The sequence below is a fragment of the Canis lupus genome, chromosome 4, assembly GCF_048164855.1.
Source record: "Canis lupus baileyi chromosome 4, mCanLup2.hap1, whole genome shotgun sequence".
Classification (NCBI taxonomy): Eukaryota; Metazoa; Chordata; class Mammalia; order Carnivora; family Canidae; genus Canis; species Canis lupus.
The window spans coordinates 25,261,454-25,285,994 of record NC_132841.1 but is presented as its reverse complement, the minus strand read 5'-3'; the positions used below and the strand labels follow the sequence as shown (position 1 = coordinate 25,285,994).

General features: G+C 38.4%; 1 protein-coding gene across 20 annotated transcripts in view; it reads right to left on the bottom strand.

Annotated features, from left to right (window-relative positions):
* The window catches only part of ADK (adenosine kinase), a 506,565-nt gene that overhangs the window by 481,833 nt on the left and 191 nt on the right, over window positions 1–24,541 (bottom strand). For 5 of the 20 annotated variants that reach the window (XM_072823663.1, XM_072823670.1, XM_072823666.1 and 2 more), the window contains exon 1: window positions 3,618–3,809. The exons of 11 other annotated variants lie outside the window; for them this stretch is intronic. In XM_072823663.1, coding sequence (XP_072679764.1) covers window positions 3,618–3,631 — 14 coding nt within the window. In that variant the 5' untranslated portion in view covers window positions 3,632–3,809. Of the gene's footprint in view, window positions 1–3,617; window positions 3,810–24,541 lie in introns of those variants that run through there. 4 more of the 20 variants (XM_072823672.1, XM_072823674.1, XM_072823679.1 and 1 more) reach the window with 2 other exon arrangements.

The window sequence follows — 24,541 nt, the reverse complement described above, 5'->3', positions numbered from 1 at the left end:
TGATATATAAGAAAAGACAAAAGTTATTCTTCAAAAGGATTATTGGTTTTAGAGGCTGTGATTCAGACTCTTCAACAGTAATGATGCAGCAGAGTAGAATATAAACAGCAAGTTGAAGAGACAGTATCTACAGCCAAATTCATTCAAAGATCTTAAGTTTAAAAAAATACTTTTGATTTAAATCATTATTTATGAATTTCGAATAGATGAATGCTACACTGTAAAGGGCACTGAACCAGGTATCTAGAGATCGGGATTCTAGTTCAAGATCTGCAACTGTTTGGTTGAGCTTAAACAAATAACAGTATCTCCTAGCCTCAGTTTCTTGAAACGTAAGGGAGTTTGCTTCCTACTTTAAAATTTAAACTTGGGCAGCCCCAGTGGCGCAGGGGTTTAGCGCCGCCTGCAGCCCAGCGCGTGATCCTGGAGACCCTGGATCGAGTCCCACGTCAGGCTCTCTGTATGATGCCTGCTTCTCCCTCTGCCTGTGTCTCTGCCTCTCTCTCTCTCTCTCTATGAATAAATAAATAAAATCTTTAAAAAATAAAAAAAATTTAATTTTTTTCAGGTAACACTATTCTCTATGAGATTCAAATTGCTTTAATGACAGAATTTTTATAAAACTTATAAAATGCCCTAAAATTTAAAAGCACTTTCATACCTACCTCACAACATTGTAAGATACATATTAGTATCATCATCACTGAGTATTTCATTAAACAAATATCCAGAGAAGAAAAGGAAAATGGTTAACTCAAAAAAAAAGAAAAAGACTCTCAGAACCCAGGTATACTGACCATGGTCCTCATTGGCTTCCAATCTTACATTCTGTCATTGCAAAGAGTTACATATTACAATATTTAGGAATGAATGTTTTTTTTAAAGGTCTTATTTATGAGACACACACAGAGAGGGAGAGGCAGAGACACAGGCAGAGGGAGAAGCAGGCTCCACGCAGTGAGCCCAATGTGGGACTCGATCCCGCGTCTCCAGGATCAGGCCCTGACCTAAAGGTGGTGCTAAACCGCTGAGCCACCCGGGCTGCCCAGGAACAAATATTTCAAGTGGTGTAAAAAGCACCATTGGCCATAAAGTCAGATTTGGATAATTTTTTATCTTGATCACTCTCCTCACCAGAAAAAGTCAATCAATAATACCTATCTTTTGGGCCACTATTAGACTAGGCACAAAATGGAAGCAAGCCTAACAATACCATGTTGGTGAAAACTAAAGTTGACACAATTGCACTGAATGCAGTCCTCAGTGGAAAATGGCTGGTATCTGTAGGACAACCAACTCTTGCAGAGCTGCCTCAACTTCAGTAGTCTCCCTGTCTACTCATCAACCTAAGTTCTAAGTTATCAAGCTCCTTAGAGGACTAGAGTAAAGCAAAAAAGTTGCTATAATTGTTTCTCACAACACTTGACAAATTTTGTTCATAGAAACAGCTTTTTCAGGAAATTTAAGTAGCATATTGTTCCTATAAAAGTATCATGCAGTGTACTACATCATGGATGTCTGGATTCAATTCCTAACTGCTACTAAATGATTTCAAACCAGGCACCCAACTTCTCTTGGTCTGTTTCCTCAGGTGTAAATGTGGTATCTGGTTTATATAACATATTTAAGGGGCACATGTGTGGCTCTGATGGTTAAGCGTATATCTTTGGCTCAGGTCATGATCTCCAAGTCCTGGGACAGAGCCCCAAATTGGGCTCCCAGATGAATGGGGAGTCTCCCTCTCCCCCTGCCTCTCCCCCTGCTTGTACTCTCCCTCTCTGTCAAATGAATAAATAAAAAATCTTTAAAAAAAAAAAAAAAAAAACATATTTGGGACGCCTGGGCGGCTCAGCGGTTGAGTGTCCGCCTTCTGCTCAGGGTGTGATCCTGGAGTCCCGGGATGGAGTCCCACATCAGGCTCCCTGCAAGGAGCCTGCTTCTCCCTCTGCCTATGTCTCTGCCTCTCTATCTCTGTGTCTCTCATGAATAAATAAAATCTTTAAAAAAAAAATTTTTTTTAATTGTGGGGGTCATCACTATAGTTCAAGACTATGTAAATTGCAAACTAAATCTGAAGAAACCATAAAATTTAACTATTAGCAATTATGATCCTTCCATTAAGTCAAATAAGGCTGATATGAAACCTTATTCAGTCTTGAACACAACAGCCATTAGACCCCCAACATTAAAACACCCATCCTGTTGTCACATGCCAAGGAGTAGAAGCTTTAGATTTGTGTTTCTCCACTGAAGAGCAACCAGGAAGACAATGGTCAATTAGTTCTTATATGAGTCCACATAAGAACGGGTTCTGAACACAGAAAGTATTTGACTCACACTCCTAATTAGCAGCAGGCTGCAAGGATGGGAATGGAAATGGGAGTGGGGTGAGGGGAGATTTACTTGGTTTGACAGCATAATGTTAATTCGTCTTAAAACACTGTTAGCATAAAAGCTAGACTCTTAGGTCCCAATATAACTTACTGTGAAACCTTTCCAGGTGGGTCTCCGAGTTCTAGTACCTGGATTTCTCCTCCGGCATAATGAGGTAAGTACTCGTTGTCTGTGTCCGGATATTACACAATTTAAGAAAGAAAGTGTATCTGAGATCAGCACAGTCGCATCTTGTCTTACCTGAGGATTAGGTTCCCAAGTCATCTCTTAAATATTATATAGTCAAAATTACCAATGAGAAACCGTTAAATCACCAAGGCTAAGACGGCTGGAAGCTCACAGACCAAAAATTATTTTATTCTCTTCACAGTTTGTGCTGGAGCCTCCCCCTCTCTGGGACAATGAATGCCAAGGTCTACTTTAAAAGAGGCGGCTCAGAACTCTGGGTAAATAAAGCAATTTATCTCTTTTTATAAATAGTCGCATTAGCATAAACATTCAGTCTAGCTACCTGCCGAGAAAGTGGAGCGACCCATTAAGCTGCCATCATTAACAAAAAAAAAAAAAAAAAAAATCTTCACAACTTTGGAAGAGCTACTGGGGGCAAGTCTCCTCCCCGTTCACTGCTCTCAGTCTACACCTACCGCCTCACCGAAGTCATTCCACTCGTGACTCTCAGATAAAAGTAGGTAGACAGATGGCACCTTGGGGAACCAGAGTACGGATTCCAGCCACAAGCTAACCTTTGAGGGACACACAATTTCGCAACTTAGGGACGATCAATCTGCTTCAGGGAAGGGCCAAATATGCTGGTCTGCTCATGGCCACCAACGAAGTTGTCAGAGGGCATGACATGCAAGCATGGCCACACACGGTCCACGTCACACTTCCTCAGGCGCTGGGTCACCCCTGAGGGGTTAAAGGTGCTGCGTTTTTTTCCCCATGAGAAATCCACTACACACGCAAGCAAGCTTCAAATCCTGGAATCCGGGCGGGGGTCACCTCAGCGGTGCGGCTAGTTAACAGGGCTCCGCCATGTGCCCGAGACCCAAAAACTTCTGAGAGCAGAAATGACCAAATGGAAAGTGCAGCGAGAACCTCCCAGGTGAGGGGACCCGTCCACCGGGGGCTGCAGACCGCTCCAGGGAGGCGGCGGCAGTTCTCAGCAGGCGGGAGGCTACCGCCCAGCAGGCGAGCACCGCAGGCTGCCGCCCTCTCGTTACCTGATGGACGTCATGGCTCCACTTTCCTGCCCCTCGCTCCAGCGCTCGCCTCAGGCTCGGCGTCCGCACGGGCGGCGGCGGCAGCAGGTACCACGGCAACTGCTCCTCGGCTCGGGCGCTCGGCGACCGGGAGCGCGTCCTCACACACCCCGCACGCCCGCGGCCCCCGCCGAGCCGGCCCCAAGCGCTGATTGGCCGCGCCGCGAGGGGGCGGGCGCTCCGCCCACGGCCGGCGGCCCGAGAGGAGCCCCGGGCGCCGCCCGCCGGGCCGAGCCGCCCGCGTGTCTCGGGTCGGCTCCCTGGCTCGCCGGCTCGCCGGGTGGCTAGCGGGCGCGGTGGCCATCTTGGGTCTTGGTAACAAGGTTCCCCCCATCCCCGGCTGGTGGGGCATGAGGTTGGGTGCCCGCCTCAAAAATGGCCGCCCCGACTGGCAACCGGTTTGTCAGTCACATGGCCACGGTCTACCTCTGCGCTCAGGTCGCTTGAACCGGGCTTGGGGCGCGGACGCTGTCGGGCAGCCCTCGCGGATGGGACTGAACAGCCTGGAAAACCCATCTGCAAAAGAAAAGCGGCCACCTCCTGGGGGGACCTCGGCCCGGCGGAAACCGAACGCGTGGCAACAGCAGCATGTGTTGAATTCGAACTCGCAGCCTCTCAGAATCAGTTGCTGTGTCCGGTGGTCCCCCAGCGTTCTTGGACTTCAGAAACAGAACGGCTTATTTAACGCGGAAGTGTCCAGGGCCCACTGTAAGCTTTGTGCCTCAGAATCTAGAAAAGGTGAGGCCCAGGTGCTGCAGGTACACAAAGTTTCAAAGCCTCTGAGCCAATTAGCCCACTTAAATGATACTGCTCGCCACGCTTAATTGTCAAATTACCACACTTTTCTGAAAAGTATGCAAAGCTCTGAAGCAAGCATCTAATGCCACAGAGGCGGGGCGGGGGGGGGGGGCGGAAATGAAAGGACCCTAACTCCTGGCCCTAACCTTACAATTTAGTGGGTCCAAAGAGTTAAGAAACGGATTCTGAACCAATAAGGAGACAGGTAAATTTCAACTGCGGTAAAGATCAGAGGGAGCAAAATCACTGTAGGCTTCAGGACCTAAATAGCTTTCTTTATTCCCTCCTTATTCTCTGTAAAGTAATATTTATATTAACACACTGTAGTCTCCAGTGATGTTCACTAACTGACCCTATGGGGTGGTGTGATCAATTACACAGGTCTGAAATCAGTTATATATAGAAACATAATCCAGCATATGATACTGAAATATGCCTAATGTGACCAGAAAAACTGATTTTTAAATTTTATTTCATTTTAATTAAATTTTAAAACCAAAACAACGTAAAATATTTTCCATCAAACACAATTTTTTTCATTGGACTGTATCTCACTATTTATGTGAAAATTTAGCACCCAAAGTGAGACACTAAATATAAAATGCCAAGTTTTTCAAGACTTAGTACAAAAAAAATGTATTACTGACTACATGTTGTAACAATATCTTACTACACTGGGTTAAATAAAATATATTAAGATAAATTTAAACTGTTTCTTTTTACTTTAAAGTGGCTACTAGAAAACTTAAAACATATGCATCTTGCATTATGTTTCTACTAGACACTGCTGTTCTACTGTCCAAGTTAGACTTCCTTCTTTTCTTGCCTATCATTGCCCTTCTGACAGAATAATTCTATTCACAAAAGGCGATTAGGGAGATCAGTTTATACAGATCTGGGGCTCCTTGCTAACCATCTAAACATCAAAATTTAAAGACTTCCAGTTTTATTCAAAAATACTTTTTTCTTTAGCATTGTTCTCTTCAAATCGGTAAATGACTATCTAGAATGAACCCATGAACTATAAATCTGGTGTGTTTAGTCCATGACTAAAGACTGTTAAAAACATAACTATGCTTGGCTGAGTGAGACTTTGACTAAATGTCCACAAGCAGAACAAATCAGCTGTTCCTCTGGATTAGAGGATCTGAATCAAAGCAGCAGAGGACCAACTTGAAGTGGAGGAGACACTAACAATTTAATAGTTTCCCTCCTCCTCTTGTGGAAAATTTTGGTAGTCCACATGAACTAAAATCAAATCAGGAATAATCCTTAGAAAGGATTTCAAAATCTCAATGTACTTTTAATATAGGAGGTATTGTGGTGCTGCTTTATTATACATACATATGATTTGAGGGATCTCGTTAAAATAAGGGTTTAAACTCACTAAGTCTCTGTGGCCAAGATTTTGCCAGTTCTTTATGTACCCAGACCTCATCAATTGCTTCGTCAACGGACCATGTTAAGTGTCAAGGTTGTAAAGGAGAGTAGAAAGGCTATAAAGGCAGCAAGACAATGTTTGGAAACCCTCTTGCCTCCCTACCAACTGCAGGACCTTGGCTTATATATTACAGGTTCTTAACCTATCTGTCCCTCAGTTTACCCATTACATGCTTTTCAGGGCATTGTGAAAACTAAAACTTAATTCTAGTAAAGTGTCTACTGGAGCCCTTGGCACGTGGTGTGAGTACTACTTCGTTATAATCACACTGGTAAAAATTCCATCTCTGCGAAACATGATATGAAAGTTAACATGAACTTGGCTCTATGAAATATAAAATGCACTCTTCCTCATGCCTAAAATACTTAGTGATTCCCACTTTTGATTTTTAACAATAAAAGTTTTTTAAATTAATTTTTAAATTAATTTTGGTGCCAAAACAGCTAGACTTGAAATTTTATTTTTAACAAATACACTGAATTCATTAAGGAAAGATTAGAGACTGCAATATTCAAATCTTTAATCAGAATAAAACTATATCACATCCTCTTCATCTAACAATCAAAATGTTAAATATTTTTTACTTATAATCAGTCAACACAACTTTCAAAAAGTTTATTCTTTTAAAATGTATTTTAGGTACCAGTCCCATTTCAGCAGGTATAGACATAAAAATGTTATTTCAGCAAACAGGGCTCATGTATGATTGTTCTTTCAGAGTCAAAAAGGTAGGGACAAAAGTAAAGACATGGTTTTCCAGGCAAAAACAGAAATTCTCTTTATTCTTTCTCTCTCAGGCCTTTCACTCTTTTTCTTCTCATTCCCTATCCTCTCTTCCACCCAGTCTTTCCCATCTCTCCCTCCCTCCCTTTTTCTCTCATTTTCTCTCTCTCTCTCACACACATGCAAATACACACACAAATAGCTACCGAGTAACTATTACTTTTTTTTTTTTTTTAAGATTGTATTTACTTATTCATGAGAGAAACAGAAAAGCAGAGACATAGGCAGAGGGAGAAGCCAGCTCCCTCCAGGGAACCCAATGAGGGACTTGATCCCAGGACTCCGGGATCACGACCTGAGCCAAGGCAGATTCTCAACCTCTGAGCTACCCAGGTGCTCTTACCTAAAAGCTTTTGTGATCAACTTTTCAAGTAACTTTTTTCAACTGTATTCTTTTCACTTTAGGGAAAAAAATCAGCCAACTAAAATTTGGATCCTTCATTAACTTCCGTACAGCTTAAATAGTTGCACCAATAAATAAATAGTTGCATCAAGATAAGTGGGTCCAAATAGCTTGCTCTTGGATAGATACTATTCTATTTTATTTAACAGTGTAAATAGCCACTTTAAAAGCAAATAGATAACTAACCACAAACAGCTGAGTGCCTCCAGATAGCATAAATAAATACATAGACCCACCCTACTACATATTTTCAACAAATGCTTCAAGGCCCAAAGTGATAGCACAGTTCTCTTCAAAGGATGCTATAAAATCAGCTTTTTCATACATAGTTAGCAGAGTATAAATTAATACATTTCTAGAAAACTTTTTGGCAGTAAGTGCCACCAATTCCTTTTTTTAGGCAACTATCATAAATAAAATAGAACAATGCGAACAAGGATTTGTACTCCCAGTTATTCATTTTAGCATTAATAATAGAAAATATCTGATATTCTAAATAGCCAAAAATAGGGTAATGGTTAAATAAATTGCAGAAGAATGTTATGGAGCTATTACAAAATGTTTTTATAGACTTTTTAAGGATGTAGGAAAATACTCATGTTAAATGAAACAAAATAAACAAAAGAATGTAGAGTATGATCTTGATCGTGTTAAAAAAAATTCATACCATTATGCAAAGAAAAAAGATTGGAAAAAAATATACCAATAAAGCATTATGGGTTTCTCAGAAAAGTGGAAGTATATAATTTTTACTTTTTTTCATCAGCTTATAAACTTTCTACTATAAGTGGTTTTATTAATGTAAAATTTTCATAATTATTAAATTTTAATTATCTTTCTGAAATAGTTTAAAAATACAAAACTTATTCCTTCTGTTTTTAAAACTGTATTTTTTAAATCACAACCCATCAAAGCTATACTTATTTTTAGAGAAACTGGGCTTACTTTTATACATGTCTCATCTTTTCACGTATAAAGACTGCTTAAACAGAAACAACAAAAATGTCTTTATGATTTTCTTGGTTAATTTTAAATCTTAACTGACAAAAATTAAAAGCATAAATACCACTTTTAGAGCTCTGCATAGCCCTTATGAGGGCAGCTGTCACAATACTGAATGTGGAATGCCTTCCCTGCATATTAGTTAAAAATACATCTCCCCGTTTCCTATAAATTAAAATGCTAATAAAATAATACTTCCAAAACAATCTATATCCTACTTCAAAAAAAAAAAAATTTCTTCAGACTTGTTTCCCTAAAAATAAGTAGTGTGCCTCAGTGTAAGGTTCAAGCCTAGGAAAAGAGAGATGGGAATTTTATTTAATCTTGGACCTTATAAAGAACATTATAACCTTTGGCCATCAGTTTTCTTACCTGAAACACAAAGAAGTTTGTTATAGGTGACATCTCAAGTCCTGAAATTTCCGTTTTTATTGGCCAAGGAAAGAAAAAAGCTCACTTGTGTCTCAATACAACTAGCGTTGTTTTTTTAAAGAGCTGATCAGTTTTAACGCAATTTTAGTTAGCTTTCATTACAGACAAGACTATTCCAAGAAACACTGCTAAGTGTATTAACTCTTTTCCTCAAAGACATTATATATAAAAGGTCGGCTATTTTTATTTTCTTTTAATTATTAGCTGTAGATTCTTGTGTCACATTTTACTTAAACATTACATATTCAAGCAATATAATCTTTAAATGGAATCTGATCATTTATTTCCAAGGAAAATTTTTTTTTAATTTTTATTTATTTATGATAGTCACACAGAGAGAGAGAGAGAGAGAGAGAGAGAGACAGAGACACAGGCAGAGGGAGAAGCAGGCCCCATGCTCTGGGAGCCGGACGTGGGATTCGATCCCAGGTCTCCAGGATCGCGCCCTGGGCCAAAGGCAGGCGCCAAACCGCTGTGCCACCCAGGGATCCCCTCCAAGGAAAATTTGAAGAATATAATAATGTTTGATTGACTGAATTTTATTTAGTAAGAATTCTTAGCAAAACTCCCTCCCAGGAACACCTACACAGTGCTGCTTTATTTCCAGGGAACTACAAATCTCTGAAGCTCAAAGAAAACTCCCAGTGCTTTGGATAACAGTGCTACCCAATTATTTATACTGCCAAGAACACAGTTTTAAATTATACAATTGAGTATCACCACCATTTCATTAAAGAAAGGGCATTTTAACATAAAAATATATGAAGGAGGGACACCTGGTGGCTCAGTCAGTTAAGTGTCTGACTCTTGATTTTGGCTTAGGTCATGATCTCAGAGTCATGAGATCAAGCTTCATTCGGGCTCCACACAGCGTGGAGTCTGTTTGTCCCTTTCTCTCTGTTCCTCTTCCCACTCACTCTCAGTCTCTCTCTCTCAAATAAATAAAATCTTTAAATATATATATGGACATCACAAAATAAAGAACAGCTCTTCCCAAAGTCTTGTTGAAATCTTACATAGTTTCTACAGAATAGATCTTTCTTATTTTTATTTCACTACAGATCTGATCTACAGTACTTAAAAACAAGCTTTTAGCAATTATTCACTCATTAACTCAACAAATATTTATTAAACAGCTATTCAACTGCTCCAGACACTAGAGATTCAGCTACAATCAAGCTGAACTAAAGGCACATGAAATGCCTTTACATTCTAGTGAGGAGATAGGGATGAATAATCCAACAGTAAGAACATCAAATGATCATATGTGCTATGCAGAAAATTAAAACCAGCAGATCAATGGAGAGAAAGGCTCCTTTAGATAGTCAGGGAAAGCTTCCAGCAGGAGAGAACTGAATGACAAGGAAAAGCCAGGTGGAGGAAAGCCATTACTGATAGCATTAAAATGATCTAGAAGACCAGTGTGAAAAAAAGGCAAGGGAGAGAAGAAATATTTGTAGTCAGAGAACGAGGAAGATCATGTTCCCTTTTATAAGCCTACAAAGTTTTGATTTTGTTATAATAAGCATGACAAGAAGCCACTGTTAATTTTAACACCGTTTTAACATTTTAAACAGACAAATAACATGATCTAATTTTGTTTTCAAAGATCACTTTAGGTTATTGTGGAAAGAATGGACTATAGGAGCATGAAAGGAGAAAGACCAAATTAGAAGTGTACTACAGTAATAGAGATGACAAATAATACTGCTAGACACAGAAGAAGGACATTTTGGAGACAGAATAACAGAACTTGCTGGTGAACTAAATATGACAGACTAAGGAAAAGGAAGGAATCAAGAACTCCTAGACTTTGGAATATATTGGGTAAATGTGGACTACACTGGATAAATGGTGCTGTTTACTGAGATAAATGGAGAAGGCAAAAGAGAAGCTCAGAAGACTGGAGCTTTGGGAGAGGTCAGAATTGGAGATAGAAACTTCTAAAACAGATTTTCCTTCTAGTCTTTCTTACTCTGTGGTGCCTACTATTTCCTATTGGTAGACTAAAAATAAATGTTCAGATTTGAATATGCAGTTTTATTGAACAACACCCCAAAAGAGTAACCATATTGGAGTCAACAGTGGGGGGCATATTGTGGTAACTAATTACAAGGAAGAATATTGCTAGGACTAATTCCTCCTCTTTAAAATAAGAAAAATAGGGCACCTAGGTGACTCAGTGGTTAAGCGTCTGCCTTTGGCTCAGGTTGTGATGCCAGGGTCCTATGATCCAGCCCTGCATAGGGCTCCCCGCAGAAACCCTGCTTCTCCCTCTGCCTATGTCTCTGCCTCTCTCTGTGTTTCTCATGGATAAAAAAATAAAATCTCCAAAAAAAAAAAAATGAATTGTTTCTTAGATCTCTTTTTATCTTTCAAAATTTCAACCACAATTTCATTTGTCAAAATCACAAGAGTGATTTTTAACAAAATCATTCTTTAACCACTCTGCAAGAATTTAGGGGTACACAATGAGTATCAAGTGGCTAAGCTTACTATCAAGCTAAGCAAATTCCCCATCCTAGCCATTCAGCTATGTGAATCTAATTTAAGCCTTACTGAGGCCTTCCTTATCAAGACCTCTCAAGACTCAGAAGTTGAAATCACAAATGTTCACAATAGGTTCCAAAACAAATTTACTTATATAGGCCATAAGTATCTCCTTTTTCTAACTCCCAGTCCCTACCATTTTCTTTATAAGAGTAAAAATAAATGTGGTCTCAAATTGAATATGCATTTTATCTGAAAAATGTCCTAAAAAGTAATCATTTCTATTTGGTTGTTTTACAGTAATGGAATGATTTTCTAACATTTTCTTTTATTCAACATTTTTGTTTTCTTTACTAAAGGATGGTGAGATAGGGGTGGGGAACAGAAGGAGATATGTCACTTTCTGTTTTCAACACAAACATAACAGCCTCAGACGGCCTGTATATGAAGGAAGCTATTAAATCCAAATGTAATCTTCATGCATTGTAAGAAGGCAGCTCCTTTTGCGTGTCAAATAGACTTTTTAGGTAGAGACAGCAAACTTCAGACTTCATATATATTTTTGAACCTTAAATCATTTCTTCAAAAACCAAAAATACTCAGTATTTCATGGAAAAATAATATACACATTAAATTCTGAACTTTAAAACCAAAAACAGACATACTTTCCAATGGGGAGGGGGAGACTATCAAAAGTAATCATCTTTTAAGAAGCAATAACAGAATTAAAAGCTTGGAAATATAATTCAGTCATGTTCTTCAAAATTATTTTATCATAACTGTAGCAGATTAAAAATGGACTCAATTTCTTGGAAACAGGAATCTATGTCCCCTCCCCCTGAATTTGGGCTAGCCTAGGACTCCTTTACCCAACAGGGTACAGTACATGAAATGATGCTGTAACAGATTCCAGGCTAGCCTTAAAAGGACTGCCAGTTCCTGTCTTGTTACCTGAACTGCCAGGTAAGAAGCCCAACAAAGAGGTTGAAGAAACTACATGGAGAGGTTCACAAACTATATGGAGGGGAAGAGAAGCAGGGTTGAGCCCCGCTTTCCAGCCATCCTCAACAAAACATCAGGCAAGTAAGGGCAATCTGAACACTCCAGACCAGACCTATTGTCAGCTAAATACCTCCAAGTGATCCTAGTCAGTACCACACAGAGAAGAATCAACCAGCCAAACCATGTCTGAATTCCTGACCCACAAAATAATGAACTCTAATACAGTGGTTATTTTAAGCCACTACATTTTGGGATAGAAAACCAAACTCGCTGTGAAAAATACTTTTTTTTTATTGCAACCTAGTATGCTATACTTACAGCTAATTGAACAATGTTTCACAAAGCAATACTAATGCTTACCATATTCAATGCACTGATATTTTCTATTCTATTTTCCTTTTATAAAATACCAGTTGTGCTACAACCAAATTGAGTCATGATTTAGTTTGAAAAGCATTTCAGTTTATATTACTTCACAGGTGCATACACAAAGCTAGACAAAAACCTTAACAGCACCCAGTTCATAACAAGAAGCTTCTCCTGAATTCTCATTCACAGCTCAGAACTGAATGAAAAGCTAAAGAGATGAAGTGTCTGAGGTTGGAGGTTACACAGAAATCAAAAATAACTAAATGGAATTGAGACTTTTTCTTTTTTTATCACTTCCCTTTACCTCCCCCTTCCTGTTCACACATCTCTCTTGCTCTTCCCCTATTTCCTTTTTCCTATGATAATGAAGCATTATGAAACTGAAGTTTTTAAATAACATTTTAATTTAATGAAATGTAGTAGTCCTATTCTTAAAAGTAGACTAACTGAATGTTTCACTTCTTTTAAAAGCCTTTTTAAGGCTATTTAATAATAGCCTTTATTATTATTTGTATGAGGTCCAAGGCTAATCATGACTGGTCATTTTTATTGAAAAGGAGTTCCAAAAAAAAAAAAAAAAGAAAAGGAGTTCCACTAATGGAAACACGTACACACCAGAGACCTTCTCATCAGCGCCATCTCAGATCTGGTACAACATTTTCATAGGATTTCAAATTACTAATAGTATTAAAAACATTAATAGCTTTCTAGAGGATTACTAGTACTTGTTTCATGTATAATATAGGAATACTTTTTGAAGCAAAGGGTGTGCTTAATGATTAAAAATATTAATCATACAAATCACCATTGATTCCTGTTGGTTATATAATATCTGAATATTATAGCTAATTATGAAAAATCTTTAATAAGATTCAAGTTTGAATCCTATCTCTGCCACTCACTGTGTAATCTTGGGCATATTAAACTTTCAATATAACAGTTATTTCACAGTATTATAATTAATAATGCTAAAGACAAGATTGAAATTATTAGTATCAGAGGAAAGTGCAAAATCTCCAAAGTAATTTAAAACATATTAGAAATTGTTCTGTTAACTGGAACATTTTAACTCTTAAACATAAGCAAAATTGGTTTGCTCAAGGTTTTTTAATTAGAAATCTGCCCCAAATTCAAGTTCAAGGGGTTAATCCATTTGCAAAGCATACCATTAAGTATATCCCACAATGGAATACAGTATTGTTGAGGAGTGGGGGGAGGGGGGAAGGGCTACATGTGTCAATGAGAGAACTTGAAAGACAAAAATCTAAACAAAGTTACTAAACACAGTGCCACAGAATTTATTTAAAAAGTGTGCTTATCTAGCACACACAGAATTCACTTTGATAAGTGCTCAATTTACAGCTTTATAAGTGTAATGTGAACAGCAGGAAATATGAGTCCTAGGTCCTGAGTGTGAATTGAGAGCTCATTTCTTAGAGTCTCCTCTATTTCCTCAGCTAAAGGTTAAAGGATCGGTAAGAAAATGTTAAGGAAAGCACCTGATAAAATTTTTACCATGTTATTCTTATCTCAAAACAATCCAAAAACTTGAAAGAAAACAGATACTTCATTTCTTGTTCCAAAAGGTAAATTCAATGGGAAGTTTTATGACTTGAGATCAAATCTCAACTCAAATACTTCATAGCTTTAAGTAACTAGCTGTGTTACCTGAGTAGATATCAGTTAACCTCTCTGGGCTTCAATTCTCTCAACTGCACAACATAATAGGCTGATTTTAAATACTTCATCAGGCACTAATATAGATTCTAAAACATGTTCAAAGGGTTCCTAAAGGGCAGCCCAGGAGTGGCTCAGCGGTTTAGCCCCCCTTCCGCCCAGAGCCTGATCCTGGAGATCCGAGATCAAGTATCACGTCAAGCTCCCTGCATAGAGCCTGCTTCTCCCTCTGCCTGTGTCTCTGCCTCTCTCTCTCTCTCTCTCTCTCTCTCTGTCTCTCATGAATAAATAAAATCTTTAAAAAAAAAAAAAAAAGGGGGGTTCCTAAAAATCACATGAAATTGTATATTAGTATTTCAGTGGCACATCTTGGCTGAGACCTGTTCTTTTCACACCCCAACTCCATAATTTGCGGGAAACCTCAGCTTTAGGAAGGCCCACCCTACCAAGGAATTTGCACTGTCATCACCTCCCACCCCTGTTCCTACCCTCACTCCCACCAGAGGTCTTTGGAAACACTTCTCAAAGGGAATAGCTTCTCAAAGGGAAAAGCTAGAAGCGCCTGCTTACAAGTACAGACCTGTTTTATGAGTGTAAAGATCCAACATCTTGGTTAACAGATCATTTAAAGAGCTCTGAATTGGACTTGATATCTACATACAGGATATTAGCAAGTCTTCTCAGGAATATAGTCTATTTAAGTTTCATATAAGTCAAAGGTCAGGTGTGTATGTGTTTCCATTAGTGGAAAATGTACTCTTCTTCCCCTATTTGTGCTGAATCTAGGTGAGGAATGGTACACAACAAGGGGAAGAGGAGTGCTAAAGAAGGGATTCCTGCTTAATGTAGTAGGCTGAGCCACGAAAATTTAGTATCTTTCCCAATTCTAAGGATCTGTGAGTATAAATCTTGAAGTTTATATATTTCTCTACAGAGTATCCTTAAATGTTCAAACATAGGGAAGACCCAATGAAGTCAAACCTACCATGTAGAGAAGAACCTATATTCCCCACCCACACCCTAGAAAGACAAATCTTTTCCTTTTTTCTTACTAAAATACTATTTTTAATACTAAACATTGAGTACTACTTACTGAATTAAATAGTGTAACTATGTTTTGTTTTAATATTTTAAATGTACACTACCCAGATGCATACATTTGGGTAAGAAAATGCTAAGTAAAATTAACAAGACAAAGTAGAAATTTGTCAGTATACTTTCATGTGAATCAACGTGCTATCCCATGCTAAAATGCAATATAGTCATTAATTTTGAGTGTGTGAGAACAAAGACATAACTGAGGGTAGAAGCCTGCATCACTTCTACAGCATAACAGCTTTAATCTTCAACAAAACTAAGAACTAAAAATTATAACTAAGACAAAAAAAATAAATAAATAAATAAAAAAAAAATAAAAAAAATAAAAATTATAACTAAGGTCTCGTCTGTTTAGGAGAAACAATTTCTGAAAAATTCTATTTTTAGGAGGAATCTAAGACTTCCCTTAGTCACGCCTATAAAACAAAAAACATTCAAATTTCTAATGTGGTTAACTTCAAAGACATCATATTTGAACTGTTTATTTTTAAAGGAAATAATTTTCTTGTATTTCAACTTGTTTACTCAAAAATTTACATGGTTTTTCAGACCATCTCTAGAACTCAGAGTAAAACATTTTGCTTTATTAAGCTCAAAGGAATTTGAGAAAACCTAAGACATCTGAATTTAATTCTTTTGCTATATTTTGTTTTCAAGTGACCCCTCCTGGATGAGTCAACAGAGACAAATTTCTTTAAAAGACCATTTTGTGGTATTATCCATTGGTTACAGAGTACATTCGCTTACACAGTATGCTACAAAACTAAGAATAGTATTGTTAACCCTCTATGTTTTTTAGAGTTCTGATTACATTGCAAATAGTCTCACTAATTAAGGTACTTGCTAACCCAAAGGAAAAACATTAATCATTCTGATAGGTGACTCAGATCTTCTTTGTTAATTCTTTCAGAAAATTTATTCCTCCACCAAATAAGTAATTTTATATTTAAAAAAGAAAGTAAGGGATGCCTGGATGGCTCAGTGGTTGAGTGTCTGCCTTCAGGTCAGGGAGTGATCTCAGGGTCCTGGATGGAGTCCCACATCAGGCTTCTTGTGGAGAATCTGCTTCTCCCTCTACCCTTGTCTCTGCCCCTGTCTCTCTCTGTCATGAATAAACAAATAAAATCTTTAAAAAAAAAAAAAAAGAGAGAGAGAGAGAGAGAGAGAAAGTAAACAAAACAGTGACCTTAGGGCCTTAATAAAGTGTTACTGTTTGTGTAGAAGTATTCTTTTTACTTCTGAAGGAATTTTCCCCATGGACAAATGCAAGAAATTATTATAGTCAAAATTCACTACAGTCACCAGAAAGAACAGAAATGCAAGTAGGAGTACATCTCTTCCCTCTACTGTCCTGTGGCATTGGATTTATTTTGTACACAAAAAAAATGAAAGGTCCATGAAGTGTTCTCAGGTAATAACATGAACCCATTTTGCAACACTGAGTACTACAAACATAATCATAAAACATCTTTAAAGAGTTACTTAAGAATTCATTTATTCAAAAAAAGTTTAGAGCCTATTATACTGCAATGAAGTAATTAATTATGAGGCACTAAGAGTTATTCAACTAGCTTCCTGATTTCAAGCAGCAGTAAATGAGGCAAAACATGCACAGTATACAAAGCAGTAATGCAAAGTATAAACAGCCAGAGGAGGTGTTCCCAAGTGGATGATCAGGAGAATTTTTTTGGCCGGACCTTGAGGAATGAGATTATCAGTAGGGTGATTGTTTGTTTTCACAGATATTTTCTACACATGCTATAGAAATGGATTTTTCTATGCTATGGATTTTTCTCATGCTTAAGGAATGACAGCACCTCTCTCACTCTACAAGGCCCTAGTAGAGTTACTGATTAAGCGTGTCCCTCTGAACTCTATCTACTACCCCATATATACAAACACCATGCTCACACACACACCCACATCCACATGGGCACACACAACACACACAGGAGGAGGAGTAAGAATATATCCCAGGCTGCCCAAAATCCCCACCTCTGATACAGTAACTGGCTCAATGGTGGGTATGTAACCCAGGCAGTATTTTCAAAACTGATACACGAACATGGAAAATCTCTTCCACTGGGCTCAGGAGATTTGGACTTTGGGCAGAGAAATGCCATCTTTCTTGTTATATTAAGATGTCCTAGGGCGCCTGGGCGGCTCAGCGGTTGAGCGTCTGCCTTTGGCTCAGGTTGTGATCCAGAGGGTTTTGGGATAGAGTCTCGCATTGGGCTCCCCGCAGGGAGCCTGCTTCTCCCTCTGCCTGTGTCTCTGCCTCTCTCTCTCTCTCACTGTGTCTCTCATGAATAAATAAATAAAGTCTTTAAAAAAAAAAAAAAAAAGATGGCCTATATGAGAAATAAATCCAATATACCCGAGAACAATGGAGGCAGGGGATGCACTCCTAGAATGAGTCTTATCTGGCTGCGGTTACCAGTTATGTTAGTTAAATTGAGTCCCTTAGAGACTTAGAAATGGTTCTACTAAGGATGCACTAAAGTCCAGCCTCAGTCTCTAGAATGCCAAATAATCACTTCAATATCATTTCTAATCATTCCTGATTTTGTGAGTGATCAGTGATCAATGATCACATAGGTTACCTTCCTATCTATAATCCTGCAATTACAGGTAACAGCAAAATATCCTGCAATTACAGGTAACAGCAAAATAACTGCAGGATTTACTAGTAACTAAATGTGGCTAAATAGTGAGATCCTGTTGTTACAGTAACCAAACTGATGGGACTTGAGAAGGTAAAAATTTCTTAAAGGAAAATTCCTGTACATACTGTCTTATTCGAGAAAAGATATTGAAATCAGCATGCGTACAATGAAAGCCGAAATGCAAATGGAAACTCACATGTTCAGATGTTCTTATGCTGAAAGCTAATTACACTGCTTTTTAGATGAAGACAAATCATACAAGGCCACAAGTACAAACAAGTACAAGCAAAAACATCAAAAATAAAATATGTAAGTGAGGGCAACAACTTTAAATATCCTTTGAATAATATTCAAAAATATCTTCTCCAAGTAGTATATTAAACTTCAGTAAAATAAGCCTTTCAAATCTTGAGATCCAGAAGCTGAAGAAAAATCTTTAGTCAGTCAGTATTAGAGAGGAAGAAAAGCCTAATAACTTGATGACATATCCAGTACCAGTTTTATGGTAGGGCTAGACAAAAGAGATCTTTGAAATAAAAACATCTATTTAAAATCATAGATGTGTAGAATGGGAAAATGCAGCAACTGACTGATAAGAATGTTTCTAAAAACTTCTAAAAGCAATTAAAAATTTTAATAGAAGTCCACCGTCCTTTTGCTGACTTCCGTGGGCAAGATATATTTTTAGGGCCAGAATTTTATGAGACTCCAAATATTAGAGCTTTCAGGAAGACAATGCACTGTATGTACTATATGTTTGGTAAACCACCCAGAGTTTCATGCAGAATGCCATTAACAAACAGACTAACATTTCTACAACAAAGCATACACATTTGTGTAAGGCAGATAAACTCTACAGAGAGTCTCATATCACATTTTGTCAAATTAACTCATCTCAACCTTTTTAAAAAACTTCCAGTTTTCAGAGCTTTTGGAATTTCAGAAATATAGATGAAAAGATTACAACCTATAATAAAATCATAGTACTACTTATTTTATAAAGTTCCAGGTCTACTTAGTATCCCAGAGTTCCATTCCATAATGGTGATATTTAGCCACTCAGCACTCGCCCAGGATACATAATTAGTGCACATCAAGTTTCTCCAGCTTAAAATCCAGAGTCCTAATATACATGTGCAGTGCAGAAAAGCTGGAAAATACAAAAAAAGAAAAATAAAGAAAACAAAAATAACTACAATCTTTCCATGTAGAAGTAACTAAATTTTCAGATTCTTTCTAAACATATTAATTAGGATCAAAATCTCTATAATTTTAGTGTGGATTTTTGCTTTTATGTTACTATGTACCTGGAATACCCTTTTTTTTAATTTATTTATTTATTTATTTATTTTTTTGGAGTTCAATTTGCCAACATATAGGATATCACCCAGTGCTCATCCCATCAAGTGCCCCCCTCAAAGTGGAATGCCCTTTCAACCTGAGAACAGTGAACTTAAAAGTCTGGAAAAATTCTCAGCCATCATCTCTTCTAATATATCCTCTCCACCATTCACAATAGTTCCTCTCTTTGGAACACTCAGATGTTAAGGTATATTCCTATCTCTCAATTCCTATTTATTTCTCTGTGCTACATCTGGATGAATTATTTGGTACTATCTTCCAATTCACTAATTTTCCCTTCAAATATGTTTAGCATAAAGTTTTATCAACCTATTTTTTGTCCTAATTTCAATAACGATTTATTCTTTGACCTAGCTATTTATTTCATATTTATTAATTTTTTATTCATAACATGTTTTTTAATGGCTACTACTTTACCTTTTTAAGAGTCTCTGAAATACTTAAAGTCATTTTTAAATTGCTGACTAATTCCATTAGATTTTGAGTGAATTTATCTCCTGATGGTTATGCTTACTTTCAGGCTCAAAACTTTCCCTTCCTTTTTTCTGGTGGTTTGAGATAGGCCACCCCACTTCCAGATCACATGACCTCCAAGCTTGGTGCTCTTTTAGATAACACATGATAGTGCAGATATTACAATTCCCCTCAGGAGACTTTTGTTTTCCATTTTCCTTGATAGTCCAAAGCCTTAAGCTTAAAAGATTGCATTTCTGAATATAAGTGAACAGCATGTGGTATCATTCAAAAAAGATCTGCCAACTTCAATTTTAGGCTGCATTATTAAACATAAAAGGTCTAGAAAAGTGAAGGTTATCACTCCCACTCTATGCTGGGCTACTAATTCAGTCAACAAGCATTAACTGAATAGGTCCTAAGGACCAGGCACTGTGTAACACATTAAGGACACATGATCATCTTTGCACCTTTCCAGTCTGCATATATTTTCCTCATTTTATCCTTACAACAGACCACTCCTGGAACAGTGTACTCAGTTTGTAAAAATAATCTTCCAGAGAATTTTCTGAAAGAAAAAAAAAATGTGTTTTAGAAAAAGTGGTTACTAAAACTGTTACTCAGTCACCTCAGATACTTACAGACTTTTTATCCTGTTTCCTATACAATTTTAAAACATAGAGTCCTTAGTGAGGGAGGACACAGGGAAAGAAAAGGAATCCAGGAAAGTGAAATGGTTTGGAAGCAATAATTTGAGAAAAGCTTAGTATTTGCTGACTGGGAAACTGCAGTTTCTTTTCTTTTTAACATTACTAAAAGTCGTGACGTGAAACAATCTTTAATTGCTAATGTCATATAGAGTTATAATGTGGGCCTTAGGATTCAACCCTTCTTAACATCAACTTCAGAGCTTACAAATATTTGCTATGATGAACAAGTAGAGCTATGCTTGAAGATTAGGAAGAACTTGACATTGGAGGTGGAGAGACTAGTTAGGAAGCCAACAAAACCTAAGCAAGATATAGTCTACGCCTGAATTGTGGCTGCCAGAATGGAAAAGGAAAGGCATTTATGAGACATTTCTGAAGAAGAAAAGACCAACTTTGATAACTATATGTGAATGGAAAATGAAGCAAATACCTAGATTCCAAATTTTGGAGAAAGAGAAGTTAGTAGTGCCATTAACAGACGCAGGAGCCATGGAAGAAGGTGCAGATTCAGGACAACAGATGGACTTAGTTTGATATATATGACTTTGAAGGATCAGCAAGACACTCAGGAGATATTCAGCAGATAGTTAAAATGAGGTTCTTAGAACTTAAGGACATAGTAATCACACACGTGATCCTGTAAATAAATGTCCAGTACAAAGCCTGGATGCCCTCTACTTTCTGCTTCAGTCAGACCAAACTTCTGTAATTCCCCGACAGAGGCAGCTCTCTCTGATCTACCTCCAAACAAGCTTTCCTATAAAGCCAGACACCCTACTTCATACCTGGTTAACTCCTTGTCATCTTTAGAACGCTCAGGTATCATTTTCCCAAACCTTATTCATTTCCCAGAAGGAGGTACCTACGTCTTACCTCTCAACATATTAGCACTTAATTTTTAGCATTATACCTACCTAAAATAGCAGCCATTTAAAGACTGGAAAAAACAGACTTGGCATATGTTCAATAAGCTTTCGAAGGAACAAGATCCTCTTAAAGGAGACTGCCAAAGAAATGAACTGGTATGAAATTTCCAAGAGAGAAAAGAAAATGAGCGGTCCTAAATGTAGGTATTCATCATGGAACATATCTATCTAGGGATCAGTTCCTGAAAATGCTTCTCAACTTCTTTCAGCTCCAATACCTCATCTGTAACATGAGGATTGTTATCTACCTCATGGGGTTGCTGGAAAGATTAAATGAGATTAATATACATAAGGCACCTAGAATAATGTCTGGCATTCAATTAATACCCCTTCTATTCCCCAACCCAACATGAAAATATGTTAGAGCCTGCTTATTTCTTCACAACTTTAGTAACTGCTACAACCTGAAAAGCAATTCAACAGAAAAATAATGGATATTTGAAAAAGGGAAGCTAGACTTGTCAGATGCTCTCCCTTAGAGCAGTTTTTTTCTATCTCAACACTACTGTTAATTTTGGCTAGATAATTCTTTGTTGTAGGGAGTTTCGTGTGCATTGTAGGATGTTAAGCAGCATCCTTGAAGTCTACTTACTAGGTGCCAGTAGTGCTCCCCTACCAAAAATGTCTCCAGACATTGCAAAGTGTCCCCTGGAGGCAAATTTTCACCTGGTTGAGAACTACTACCCTAGAGCTAACTGAAATTCTCGAAGTCCTAAGTCCTTTCTCTGACATCTACAAACATGTCTCATACGTTTTTCCCCACTGATTCATTCTACACATTAAACTTTGCTTAGGCTTTATAAGCCCTTCCCCTTAAAAGTCAACCAAAACGGGCAGCCCCAGTGGCTCAGCAGTTTAGCGAGCCTAGGGTATGATCCTGGAGATCAGGGATAGAGTCCCGTGTCGGGTTCCCTGCATGGCTTCTGTCTCTGTCTGTCTGTCTCTCTCTCTCTCTCTGCGTCTCTCATGAATAAATAAAATCTTTAAAAAAAAAAAAAAAAGTCAACCAAAACTGGTAGCTAGCCCCTTAACTGTCAAGCCAGTCACAGATAATGCATGCAATCCAACCACTTGGTACATTATCACACTGCAACCTTAAACCCAAATATAATAAAAGTAGGAATAGCTAATCCCAAAAGGTCTTCACACAAAATTAAGAGATTTATTCAAGTACTCAAGTGTCTAATATTTTAACTTCATGTCTACAAGTGGTACTAAGTAGATATTATATAAAATGAGTTTTAGCCTAAAGACTTAAAAAAAAAAAAATTGGGGCAGCCCCGGTGGCACAGCAGTTTAGCGCCGCCTGCAGCCCAAGGTGTGATCCTGGAGTCCCAGGATGGAGTCCCACATCGGGGCCCCTGCATGGAGCCCGCTTCTCCCTCTGCCTGTGTCTCTGCCTCTCTCTCTGTGTGTGTTTCTATGAATAAACAAATAAAATCTTAAAAAAAAAAAAAGTTTAAAAAATTAAAAAAAAAAAAGATTTTAACATGTTTTTGTTTGTTAAGTAAATTCCTTGCCCAACATGGAGTTTGAACTCATGACCATGAGATCAAAAGTCACATGCTTTAATGACTGAACCAGCCAGGTACCCCAGGACTTTCACAAGTTTTAAATAAACACTAAAGACATATACAATAGAGTCTATATATTTAAGAAGTATGATATGCCTATATATTGCAATAACAGAAAAAGTTATGTACACTAAAAAAAAAAGCAAAAGTAGAGAAACAAAAATTGACTTAACAGTTCACAAGGATTTTTGGATAATTGGTTAGTTAAGTATAGCATGATAATTAAGAGCACAGACCTGGAATCAGACTACCTGGATTAAATCCCAACCCCTTCACTTACTAGATAGGTGACCTTGATCAATTTAATGTCTCTATGACTGTTTCCTCCTTGGTAAAATGAAGATAATTATAGTATCCACCTTCAACCAATGGACTTGCACCCAGATGCTCTGGGTTGATATTTCACTTCCTTAACTGTTTCATTTGTACCTCAATTTCCTCATCTGTGAAACAGGAAAGTGCTCTGAAAATGAATTAGCATAAGGAAAAATCGAAGGGCCCTATGTTTAGTGCGTAGTAGGGAAAAGTTGCATCTGTCTCTCAATTTGGTAGAGGAAATTGTATGAAGGACATACCTTTTAAAGAAATAGCCCAATAATGGGCAAAGTAGGGAAAGTACATGCCTTGAACCCAGGTAAGTCTGATTCAAAAGGCCTCTGCTTTATTTATTCTATGGTTTGAAAGCTTAAAAATATAACATCCTGAGTTGTCAGAAGAAAAACAAGTTTATTTTCTTTTCATAAGGTAGGCACACACTAACACTTTGAGGATAGTAGGAATACATTAAAGGCACTCCCAGGGATTTGATCACCATCCATTCAAAATAGCTTGCAAACACTACCAAGTCCCTAACTGACCTTTTCTTTTCACAATGCTTCATTATTTCAGGAGGTGAAGGTGGATGATGTTGGGGGGGGGGGGGCGGCAATGAGACTTATTTTGTACTATCAAGGAAGGTCCCAACAGTTTTAAATCAATTTATGTCTATTTCTAGATAGAAAAGTCAATGCCTTCCAACAAATATTTCAAAATCATCCAGGATTGTGCATGTTGCACTTTGTACTTATTAGGAGGGAACATTTTAGCAAACTATCTTTTGCAAATAAACTGCCACATCAATCACACTGAGGCAGGTGTTGGGGGCAGCAGCACTGTTGCCAAAAAGTGCAAAGAAAACAAGAAAAGTCAACATTCCCTATGTATTCAGCCAAATACCACCCCTGCAAAGCCTCGGAGGCGGGGTATCTGGGTCCCTGCAGAGGTGGTCTTCAAAGGTGTCCACTTTCAGAGCAGGTACAAAAAAAGGAAGGTCAAGGCGCCCTTCCGCGACACTTTACGAAAAATCCCCGGGAATTCTGTCTTTGGCCCAAGGGAGGGCAGTGGCTGGGCCCCCTCGTCGTAACCCCCCAGGGAACAGGAGGTGGCCGCGGCGGACGCGGCTCCGGACCGGTCCGGTCCGCCAGGGTCGCACCAGCTCCCACGTGGCGCCCTCAGCCTGCCCACTGCCGGCGAGGCTCCCACAGGCCGGCTCTCTGATTGGCCAAGGGCAGCCGAAGCCCTCCCGGAGCAGGCGGCTACTCGGCCAAAGCGGGCCGGCGCCGGGCGAGAAGGTCACAGCCTCGCGGGCAGCTCGCCGAGCAGCCCGTCCTGCGCGTTGGCCCCACGCCGGCAGCCGGAGCGCCATTCGCCGCCGGAGCCG